We start from the raw sequence: 12434 nt of genomic DNA, 5'->3' as shown, positions 1-12434 counted from the left end.
TATGATTCCAATCATTCCAATGATTTTAATAGTCAATATAGCTGAATTTGTGTAATTTCCTGTTCAAATACGGGGAAAGACGCGAAAGGAGGCAGCGACTAGCCGAGCCTCCTCTTGGATTGCGCAATCCATCACAAACTGGGTTGAGCTGCTCATTTTTTTGCTCAACTTGAGCATGTGCAATTGATCTCTCTGTATGTCACCAATGTAATGTTTGTACACACTTTTATTATACGTTCTCACATTCCATAGTCTAGGCCATATATTTTACGTATGTGTATAACATATTAGTCTTGCTAATCTGAAATAACGCCGCAGTGAAAAAGCAGGAGGGGAGGCAGCCAGTAGGCCTACTTCTATGGAACGCCGAGTTAGTCAAAATTAAATAAATAAATAAATACATGTGGCTATGAAATAAATTCAGAAATTAAAAAAAGATGGCAATACATATATAAATATAGCATTATATAATTATATAGCTGAATCCATTTACCGACATCAATAAATAAATAAACTTATTTATTTCAAAATGATGTTTTTGTAAAGACAACATAAATAAATGTGGCATTAGGAAATAAAAGTCCCATGAAATAAATAAATTTATTTATTTATTGATGTCAGTAAATGGATTCAGCTATATAATCATATAATGCTATATTTATATATGTATTGCCATCTTTTTTTAATTTCAGAATTTATTTCATAGCCATATTTATTTATGTATTTATCTATTTATTTACCTATTTATTTATTTAATTTTGACTAACTCGGCGTTCCATATACTTCTGCCTCACTGAAGGGGTCGTGTGAGCACACAGGCTTGTTCTGCTATTGTTCTTCTTCATGTATTACAGACCAATGGCGTTGTCGGTAGTTGTTGCTAGCTAAAAAAGTGAAGTAGAAAAAGTGCGCCCTATCAGTCCGTTTATTTTTTGCCCTGACTGCAAAAGGAAGATTATATATATAAAAGCCAAAACATTTCTCAAAACTGGACTTTCAATCAAAACTGGAAGTGATAAATCATGGAAGACCGATGCCGGAGCTAAAAGATTTGCTTCAAACGACGGGAAAGAAGTAAAAAAAATCTAATGAAACCAGATAAGAAAAAATTTAGTTATTTTAAAGAATAAAACAACATTTGTCTTTTTGTTATGGAATTTATATACTTTCATTTGTATTGAATGAGTATGAATTGTAGAATTGTGATGGGAAAATTAAGTACACGGAGGGTACAGAGCAAATGCGCTCTCTCTGAGCCGCTATAAATTTAAGCTTTTCTTTGGCCAAATATGTAGCTACCTTACCTATGCGTGTGTAAAGAATGCTGATATGGGATATGAAACATAACCATTAGTCAATATGCAAGCAGCCAGTTGAATGATGAATTGATGCTGCTCTGTTGAATTCATAAATCTGACTTTGAAAGAGTCAGTGCCTCCCCAGCCACGAACCTCACCACTGGCTAACACACGTGTGGTAGTGAGCGGATGATGCGCGCTGCCCGATTGCCCTGCCTGAACTAGCTTCGCTCATTTATTATTCTCAAGAGAAAAGAAGAAATTCTCGATGGCAGTGATTTATTCTCTAGACCACATGTGTCAAACTCGTGGCCCGCCACGTCATTTTATGTGGCTTAAACGGTATATTGAAATAAGTCTACGCTGCTTTACAGCGTGCATTGACCATAAACTACATCTCTCACAGTGCATTTAGATTATATTAAGGCAAAGTGATGACATCCCGCCTCTAGAAAGCAGTGTATACACATCAGTGTTCAATGCAAAGTTTAACTGGGTGAAGGCGAGCATGGTTTGAATGACAGCACTCCAATGCAGCCGGTTCTGCAAATATATCCCATGCGCATTTTCAGCCAAGGTCCTCGGGCATTCAACCCAAGTTGGTATCGCTCTCGAACTCCTACTCAGCCAAGCTAGCATGTTTCTGCTTCCCCTGTCGACAATTTGGAGCCAAAAATTATAAAGACATCACCTTAACTTGACAAGGTTTTACCAATTGGAAAACGTCAATGTTTATTTTACATAAAGCTCAAAAAGCTATTCTGCGCTCAAATGAAGGACAACAAATTTCACTCTCGCGCTATGCATGCTCGCATTAAGTGTTGAGGTCCTAGGTTTGGGCTAATCCCCAAATGTTTACAACGCCTGGCTCTACGCCTGATTAACATTCGGATCGATAAGCAGTCTCAAAAAAGGTAGGCCTATCAATATAAAAAAATATACGATCTCCTTCTGTGATCATGATACCCCCCAAAAATGTTCACTGCACCCACAGTCTAAGCAGGCTGGATCCGGCCATGGATGGAAGGCAGTTTCAATAAAGATGGGAAATAGTGATGTGTCGTTCGTGAACGATTCGTTCATTTTGAACGAACCCTTACAAGTACTCGGGAGTAACGAGTCCTCTCAAAGAGTGATTCGTTCATTTTCTCGTGGCCGCGCATCGGGACTGTTGCATAGGCTCGTCCAAGTAAACAGAAGTGATTCGTTCATTTCCCGACTCGGTCTTCGGGTACGAGTCTTTGGATCATTTTTCACGTGACCTGCATAAGCTCTGTAGTGGTAGCTAGAGGAAACGCTAGAGGGAACGATTCGTTCATTTCCCGACTCGGTCTTTCTACGAGTCTTTGGATCATTTTTCACGTGACCTGCATAGGCTCTGTAGTGGTAGCTAGAGGAAACGAACGATTCGTTCATTTCCCGACTCCGTCGTTCTACGAGTCTTTGGATCATTTTTCACGTGACCTGCATACTATTTTAAAAGAAATTCCTGCATTAAAATAATGTATCATGACAGTTTGTATGATTTGGTCATTTATTATTACACTAGCATTTAATTATCACGGCAAACAATTACACTGCACTAGTCATCATACTGACTGGTTTTGTTATTTTCACTTTACATTTACACTTACAGTTTAGTGCAGTGTAATTGTTTGCCGTGATAATTAAATGCTAGTGTAATAATAAATGACCAAATCATACAAACTGTCATGATACATTATTTTAATGCAGGAATTTCTTTTAAAATAGTATCTGCTGGTGCACATGTCATGCACTAACCTACATGAGAATATGATACGTGTTTGCAGTGGACGGATAGCCCCCCCCCACCCCCCCATTGAAATGAACGAATGACTCGAAAAAAGATTAGTTCATTTTACTGAACGAGATTCAAAGAACCGAATCAGTAAAATGATCCGAACTTCCCATCACTACTGGGAAAGCAAATGTTTGTGCTTCAAGGAGAAAAAAAGGTATGTATTTTGAGTTTTAAGGCGCTGTCGGTCGTTAAAGAGTACAATCTCCGTCGGCATATTGACAGCAAACACAAAGATAAATATGCCAAATTGCAATTGCAGCAGAATAGTCCCTATGTTCACAAAAGATACAACTAAAACATTGTTTTTACATCGTTACTGATGTTACATTGTAGTTACAACTGGCCCTTTTAGGGCAACCATAATGCTGATGTGGCCCTCTGTGAAAATGAGTTTGATACCCCTGCTCTAGACCTTAAAAAGTATTGCAACACATAGACATATGCAAATCTATCACTATGAAAGTCAGACATTAGATAGTGTAGGGCAGGGGTACTCAATTAGAAACCCAAAAGGTCCACTAAACAAATTTCCATTCAGTCCAGGGTCCGGAACAATTATGGTTTATTTTTCAAAGTGTCCATGCTTTGTGTCATAGTGACCATAGCCGCGGGAACATAGGCTATTTTATCAGGGGGGTGCTGCTGGGGGGGGGGGGGGGGGGTGCTTAATGTTGCGGGGCGGTAGGGACGCACTGGGAGTAAAAATAGGCCCTGGACTTTGATCCAGACCTGCCCACCAGAACCGGCCCCCGTATTCGCCACCACAGCTGCCCTGCTAATGCATGCACATTCTATGTTTGATGTGATGCTAGTTCGTGAGAACGCTAGGATACTTATTGGGAGCGCGCGTAGCGCACAAGACCATTTTTTGGGCCTTTATTTGGGTGCTAAATAGTTTTTGAGCTTTATGTAAAATGAACATAGACGTTTTTCAATTGGTAAAACCTTGTCTAGTGAAAGTGATGTATTTTTGTCTCTTAATTTTTCAGCCCCTTACGTTTCTTAGCCTGGTTTTCCATTGTTATTCTTCTCCCGGTGCTCCCGATGGCCAGTCCGCTACTGCGGGGCTGGGCTGTGCCGCGGTGGTGAATTTTCAAGTCATATCATTGGAAATTCTCATGCTGTCAGGGGGCTACAGCACTCCCTAGTTCCCACGGCCATGATAGTGACGTTTCACATTACCACTATTAAACACATCGGTTTTGTGCTCCCCACCGGCAGCACAAATGCATACTTGTCTGAAATTAGATCTTTTTGGAATCAACTTTTCGCCGGGTTTAACACGCCATGTCTTTCGCTAAGGAAGAAACAGGTACTGTTAGAAAATCGCTTAGCCTGCGTTGTTGCGAATGACACACACAACCTGACCCACAGAGGTTGCAGCCAACTTTCAGTGAGTGAGTTGTCATGGTGATTACAGTTATTACAGCTCCTGATTGGACCTTTGTATTGGACAAGTAAGATAGAAACCACATTTAGTTGGAACAAAAAGATGTGCCGGTTAAAATGGAAACGTTCCGTCAAAATGAATTAATTCCATACTAATATATCGGTTATAGGTCCGGGTCCGGATAGGGAACCACCTGGGTCCGGACCCGGACCGCGGTCCGCCAATTAGTGACCCCTGGTGTAGGGGGTTAAATATTGGCCAAACAACCAAAACGAATTCCCCTATGGTTTAAAGGAAGATGGGAAACTGAACAGTGTATTAGCATGAAGCAAATAATGCCAATACGAATGGAAATTATAGTTATTTGACTCTATGGGTTAAATCAGAGCAAGAATGGTCAAAGTACGGTTAAATGAAATACGCATTTAATAACATTGCAAATGAATGAAATCAATTACAAGGCAAACATGTTACAAAATGAAAGCTTTAAATCTTACCTACTCTACCATGATAATTGTAAATCAGAAAGAAAAAAAGAGGTGAGCAAGGAGTAGGACAGTATGACAAGGGAGAACTGAGGAGAAGGTCTCAGGAGATGAAGAATCCACAGAAAAATGCATTACAATTCCCTTTATACACAAGACCAACCAATCAGACCAAATCTTGAATGGGGTGTGAGAGCCATCATGTTGAGACTGTCCATAAACTCCAGACTTTAGCATATGAGAGGTGGGGGCAGGTTTGACACCCAGCCTTACAATAGCAACTAATAAAAACATGCTCAAAGAACTTCCTCAAAGAACTTTCTCCCCTTAAACATTGTCACAGCTTCACGTTATGCAACATTGATAAAAACGTGTAATCTGAACACAAAAGGTTTCACCTTGACAGCTAACTCTTTGCCTTTCCACATTGTGGCCAGCCATTTGGCATTACATTTTCTTTTCTTCGTTTCTCTAGTGCTATCAATATCCTCAATCCCTGCCTCGTTCCTCTTCTCGCCCCCAGAAGTTTGTCCTAACCACCGCCGCATTAAGTTAACTTTTTACTTTACTACTCTAGCTAGCTCTTATTACCTCCTATGATCCGCTATGCTTCGTTTGACTTCTTCCTTGTGTTTTCTGGTGGACGCTCCGTTCGTTTCCACGGTTTCTCGCGCCGGTTTCACTTCAACTGCGTGCAGCCAATGGGCGTATAAAACGTTATCACGTAGCATTACGGCACAGTGTTCATGGGAAGCTTAGGAAGTACTGCCAGGGGGATAAATGACCGAGAACCATGCCGAGAACAGAGCCTTATGTATCATTCATCTAATGCCTCATGTATCACCGGCCAAACTGGCTTTATTAACAATTATTTTGTTAATTTAGAACCCTGTTGATAACTGCACTTTTATCTGTATCTTCCAATGTCATCACACACTAGTGAAATATGGGTTACAATCCCGATGTTCTTTTGCCTTTAAAAAGAAATAGAGTATAGGTGGTAGCAAAACATGAAAATGGTTCAGACAGTCAGTGGGGGAATTACTGTATGTCAAATAGTGCAGTGCCCGTTTGAATCAAATACTTTTGGGATCTTGCAAACGGGGTGGGTGTTGATCGTATCCTCCCATGCAGAAGGATACCTTATTGGAGTCATTCCTGGCTCAATTGCAAAGTGAAGCTCAAAATAGCGGCAAACGTTTGTATTTATTTTGTGCTTATCTAAACAATACTAAACACTGGGCCTTGGGCCCTGAGTAATAAACCTGCCGAATTGCATCTTCATACAGTGCCCGGTTCTCGAGAGAATCAAGCCACAGACAGATTCCTGCTTTTATTGTTAGATGCTAAGATATTATAGTGTCATGAGTATTTTGATGTAGTTAGAATTATAGTATAGGGTCTAACCTGCTTGCTAATTATGATGACATTGTCCCATCCATCGTCAACCGCTTATCCGGTTTCGGGTCGCGGGGGCAGCAGCTCCAGCAGGGGGCCCCAAACTTCCCTATCCTGAGCCACATTGACAAACTCTGACTGGGGAACCCTGAGTCGTTCCCAGGCCAGTGTGGAGATATCATCTCTCCACCTAGTCCGGGGTCTTCCCCCAGGCCTCTTCCCAGCTGGACTTGCCTGAAACACCTTCCTAGGGAGGCGCCCTGGGGGCATCCTTACCAGGGGCCCAAACCACCTCAACTGGCTCTGACGTAAAGAAGCAGTGGCTCTACTCCGAGCTCCTCACGGATGACTGAGCTCCTCACCCTATCTCTAAGGGAGACGCCCGCCACCCTCCTGAGGAAACCCATTTCGTCCGCTTGTACTCGCGACCTTGTTCATTCAATCATGACCCGGACACAACTCTCGCTTTGGGTGTACAGGGATTGGATCGCCCTAAGAAGGGCCCCCCTCACCCCGTACTCCCGCAGCACCTCCCACTGGGTTTTTGGGGTATTTCACACTGTTCCTTAAGGTCTCCGAATAGGGTATGTAACATTGGTTGGGCTGAAAATGGCTGTTCTATGCCCCCTGATACATCCAGTGAAATTTTCCCGGGAAAAAAAGCTAGGTTTTCTGCTTTTATGGTATGCTCATGAATATATAGATGAGCTGCGCGCTGATTGGTTGGATTACAACGAGTGAAGCTGCGGAGCAAAGAAGCAACACGGCCAACAGCACTCACTGAAACAACGAAGGTGGAGACTTGAAATAAAAACGAACAAATACATCTATTGTGTCTACACAACACTGTTTTCAACAGATTGACTAGATATCATTTGAAATGATTACGTTGTTTCCACTTCTGTTGTCGAAGCAAACAGGATTGCCTTAGGTGGGTAACGTTAGCACTACAGCTTAGCAAACAAACTATCGTGATTCAACTCATCTTCAGTTAGCACCTTTACCAGGGAGGCTGAAAAGTGTGATACCCTTGTAGTTGGCACACACTCTCTGGTCCCCCTTTTTAAAACCCCGTTCTGCCACTCCTTAGGCGCTGTCCCAGACTTCCATGCAATGTTGAAGAGGCGTGTCATCCACGACACCCCCTCCACATTCAAAGCTTTCAGCATGACATTGTGGCTATGCAGTTGTTTTAGTACATGGTCAACAAGGCTTTCATATACTTTATTGTGTAACTATACTCAACAAAAATGTTGACACAACATGTCAAGAGTTGGTGTAATCTTTCATAACCAAAAGAAAAAGATTCATGCAGAAATGTATTTCTCTTGTGTAAAATCCTTACAGCCCAAGTTCATCTATTTCCATGAACTCATATCCACGGAAACTAAAATAAAAAGGAAATATATTTCTCACCTTCATTTTTCTTCTCTGTAGGAGAACCGGTACGAGATGTATGTGAAGCTGCTGAGGGAAGGTGTGAAAGAGTTGCTCGCTGGCAAAGATGGTGATGCTGGCCTGAAGAAGTCACAGTCCAGCCCTTCCCTCAACCAGGAAGGCCAGCCGGCCATGGCCAAAGTGAAGCGCAACACCTCAGAGAGGAAGGACTACAGGCCAGAGATGCCCAAGTTCACATAAGAAGCTTTCCCCTTTGACCTGTGAAAGAGAAATTAATACTCAACAAACGTGTGAATATATTTTATGTAATTTATTTATCTGGCCACTGTTTTGTTTTAACAAAAACAGTTGTGTAAAATGTAAATGATGATACATGTTCTTCTTAGACTGACTGGTGCTTGCATAGTGTTTTTCTTTTGTATTGCAAACATCACATGTATAATTGTGGTCCTTTTATTTTGGTGTTGCTGCCATTGCTGTTGTCATTATTGTATATCGATCGTAGCAATTAGTAGTGAAACATTTGACTCTTTGCCACTTTACTCAAATGTCACAGTTCCTGTAAATCTTTATTTGCCTTTCAGTAAAAAAAAAAATATCCTTGGCTTCAATTTAAGGTGTGTGTGTATCTATTCACCATATATATATATACACATACATAGGTAAAGAGTACTCAGAAGTGTTTATTTTAATATGTAGTTTTAGTGAACGGTGAACACATCCTAAATAGTGAAACAGAGTATTTTACATCAATATGGCTTCCAGTGAGATTCAGCAGGTTATTTTACGTAGATTTTTTTTTCATGTCTTTCCTTGTATACCTTTAAGGTTCATTTCCACTTGGAATGTTAATTTTTCAGGAAGATAATTATTAATTTTTCAGGAAGATAATTATTAAGATGTAAATAAGGGAAAGGGATCCAGTGTTGACTTTAAATGTGATTCTAGATCTTGAACATTTTGCCTCATATTTGAAACAAACATACTACTTGGCCCCTGGATAACAACTGGATGGTTCTACGTTTTTGGAAGACTGCATCATATTGCAGTAGTTGAGAGCAGGTCAATTGATCTGGATCCTCATTTATCACAATGAACAAGTAGATGTATTTTACAATTTTGTTTCAACCAACAGAACAGGTATCTTTTCAGACTGCACTATGGCTGAGATTCAACCTCAGATCAGACTTTTTGCAGCTGAGTAATTTTTTTAATAATTTAAGGCAAATAGAACATTGTATTCTGCTTTTGGAGTAGTGTAAATGCCAATGCTCTTTTTTTTGTTTTATAATCTTTTAACTTTTTATGGGTATTGAATTCTTAGTTGAAAGCTATTGTTGTAAAGATCAAATTCGTATTCATAGTGCACTTTATAAATGAGTTATTCTGAATATTATAGAGAGCTTTATAAAGGCATCACAGGTTTTTCTGGCAGAACTCTTAAGGTACCGAGCTGTCTGTACAGTAAGAATCTGTTAACTCAAAACAAAATGTCTGTTTTCAGTCATTGGGTAGTTTTTGCTGTCTTAGGTAGTTTATTTAAGGACAAAGTTTCCTTTAGGGAGCTGTTTTCAGGCTGTAAATTGCAGTAATTACCTTTTCCAATGCTAGTTATAATGAATCCATAGTCATATGCACATTTTTGTTAGACCCATTATTGGCATAACAACATTAGCATCTTGTATCTTGTAAGATATTGGATTGCATGCCTACACCTCTGTAACAGACTCCTACACACCAATTTGTTTAGTCCTTACCAAAATGTGCATGTTTCTATGTATAACACTAGAAAGGAATTTTACTTTTTATCATGATCAATTAATGATATATAGACATTTGCAAAAGTGTTTAGGAACAAGTGTTGGTAGTTCAAAGTTTTATTCTTTAAATGTTTTTTATTGACACTTTATCTTTGTTACTATCTTTTTCCATCTATTGTCGTCCCCCCCCCCCCTCCACAGGACACAAGATCTCTTGAACATACATTAATATGACTGTAGCCGTGACCATTTATTTTGGCCTGAGTAGTAACTGACATAATTGCTTGCTAGTGTGTATACTCTTTTTTCTATTTTCTCCTTGCTTCATAGCACTATTCTTCTAGTATTGTTATTATTAAGGTGGTGCGGCTCTGTTTTGACATTTTAGCACTTAGAATGCATCTTACAAGTGACCAAGTTTCAGAGGTGTGAAGTGAATATAGTCTATATCACAAAGCATCCAACAGTTTGAAGTTGTTTAAATAATAATTTGGGTGTTCATATGAAGAGGTCTGCCCTTAATATCTGTATTTTTGATTCTTGTTCATTAATTCTTGTTTTAAAGTATAAGACAATGGCTGGCCAATTGAAGACACATATTAGCCTAGTGTATAAAATGTTCCCAATATTCCTAAGATAGTCATTTCTTTCTTTGGTGAAGTGTTAAATACTACATTTAGCGGTTAGCGGTTAGGGAATTCCCTGCCGTGCAAAATGACGTTGTGTCCTTGGGCAAGGCACTTCACCCTACTTGCCTCGGGGGGAATGTCCCTGTACCTACTGTAAGTCCCTCTGGATAAGAGCGTCTGCTAAATGACTAAATGTAAATGTACATTCATATTAATCGTGCCAATACAGTACATTGCATTAGGCAAGGACATTATGAAAAAAAAAAAAAAAAAGAGAGAGAGAGAAATAAAAGCTGTGCTTTTAGGGGTGAAATGATGGAACATACAATTTACATCCATATAATTAAATCACAAGATAAATTTGAACAAGTACTTCTGATACGATGTCGTCAAGTGGTGTGGGTTACTGCTCATGTGGAATGTCTTAACTGAAAGCACTGTCTAGCAAAACAACACATTTAAAAATTACATTTGATGGCCTATATATCAACATCTTCAGGTTTACACAGGAAATGTCTGTCACATTTTCCAATTCAAGATCAGCCTGGCCTTTCAGACTGTCTTACTTTCATGAATTAATCCTTATGTCTTCAAATCACAGTAGACAATCTTTTCCAGGAGCACTTTCATCTGACCTTTGTCCACAATATCTGACATGTAACTTCTGTTCTCCCCACCTTTACTTGAGAATAAAATCAATCCTGTTCCTTATTGTGTGCCAGTTAAAAACCAGATAACCATCTGTCTGACCAAACCTCAGCTTGTTCCATCTTACCTATGGTAATGCACCTTAGCCTCCTCCAAAGTTCTCTTCGTCTCTCCATGCATACAAAAACTGAAATATCTCTGAGAAGCTGTGATGCTATACAATCCTTTAACTGTAAATGCTGTTAAATGTTACTGTCAGTCTGTGATTTTAAGCCTAGGATTGTTGGTTGTTCATCTGATCTCTTTTGACCTAGCGCGTGTCTTACGCGCTCAGGTCAATAATCAGCTGGTTGGTGATAATTCAAACTGTAGAGGGTTTCAATGAATAAAAAATATAAAATATTTGAATACAGCTTTTATCTCTCTAATAATGTCAGGAATTTATATATCTGTCTGTGTATCTGTGTACACATTACAATGGGTTTAGTTTCCCACAATAAGCTCAAGAACCGGGCACTCTGCAAAGTTCATATTCTGCATGTGTCCTCTTTGTAAGTGCCAGTGCAGTGCAGTGCAGTGCCACAATTGACGTTGTTTAGATAGCATTTTGACATAAAATAATGACAAAATTATTTGCTGCCAATTTCGCTTGCACTGTTCGCTCTGGACTCAGCCATCTTGAGTTGACTGAACCGCACTAAGCTAGCTCTCGCGAGCCAGAACGATATGGATATAGCGAACCGAAAACAGGCATAAGACATGAGCAATATTATTTATGTCAGTGTGATAGAGAAAATTCAAAGACAATTCTACCGATGAAATACTGGCTAGCTAACTAAGAAAAGGACTATATTTAAAGTGGGTGGTTAATTTCAGTAGGTGTAGCTGGAAGGCTATTATCTATTATTGTTGCTGTGTAGACTAATGGCTCTGGACAACAGTCACAACGGTTTAGCCTAGAAAGAAAACAGTGATTTTATTGGTGGTGATTTTATTTATATTATTATTATTATTACACATCTTCTTCTCCCATTGGAGTCTATGGTAGCCCCTAGAACCATTTGGTAATTGTTTATTTTGTTGGAACACATTAAGTACAGTCCCCTCATTATTTTCACCAAGTTTCATGTCTCCCATTGGAGCACTCTACTGCCACCAACGGGTCAAAGTTGGACGTGTGTTTACACCAGACCCCCACCCCTCGCCCCTCGGATTGAGGCAACGGCCCCGGTGGATGTAGGTGGTATTGCATTTCCGATTTGCTACCTGAATCGTCCGGTCGTTTTTATTTTAACTCCAGTCAACATATCTAAAACTATCTCCCCCAATAATTTTTGTTCGATTCTCGAACCTGGCTCATACTACTAGCTTTTTCATTGAATAATTTTTCTATAAGTTTGAAACCAATCCGAAATGGGTAAACTAGCACCCCACTTATTTGCAAGTAGCCTGGAAACGTGCTCGCGGACACAGGGGACGAGCACAAAAGGGAACATCAGCAAATTGATGATTTACCTGAGCTGAATCAGAACAAGGAGAAAGGACTTGATAATTTACAGTTGCCTGCCTTTATTGTAGTAAGTTTTACAAATTGTTGCACACATAC

General features: G+C 39.8%; 1 protein-coding gene across 7 annotated transcripts in view; it reads left to right on the top strand.

Moving 5' to 3' along the window:
- psd3l (pleckstrin and Sec7 domain containing 3, like) overlaps positions 1–11236 on the top strand; it is a 189765-nt gene extending 178529 nt beyond the window's left edge. For all 7 annotated transcript variants that reach the window (XM_062484652.1, XM_062484651.1, XM_062484655.1 and 4 more), the window contains one exon: positions 7831–11236. In XM_062484652.1, the coding sequence (XP_062340636.1) occupies positions 7831–8031 (201 nt within the window). In that variant the 3' untranslated portion in view covers positions 8032–11236. The remainder of the gene's footprint in view (positions 1–7830) is intronic.
- Positions 11237–12434: the final 1198 nt, after the last annotated feature.

The sequence above is a fragment of the Osmerus eperlanus genome, chromosome 18 (assembly GCF_963692335.1).
Source record: "Osmerus eperlanus chromosome 18, fOsmEpe2.1, whole genome shotgun sequence".
NCBI lineage: Eukaryota > Metazoa > Chordata > Actinopteri > Osmeriformes > Osmeridae > Osmerus > Osmerus eperlanus.
Note: the sequence above shows the minus strand (reverse complement) of the source record. Positions and strands in the feature narration are given on the sequence as shown.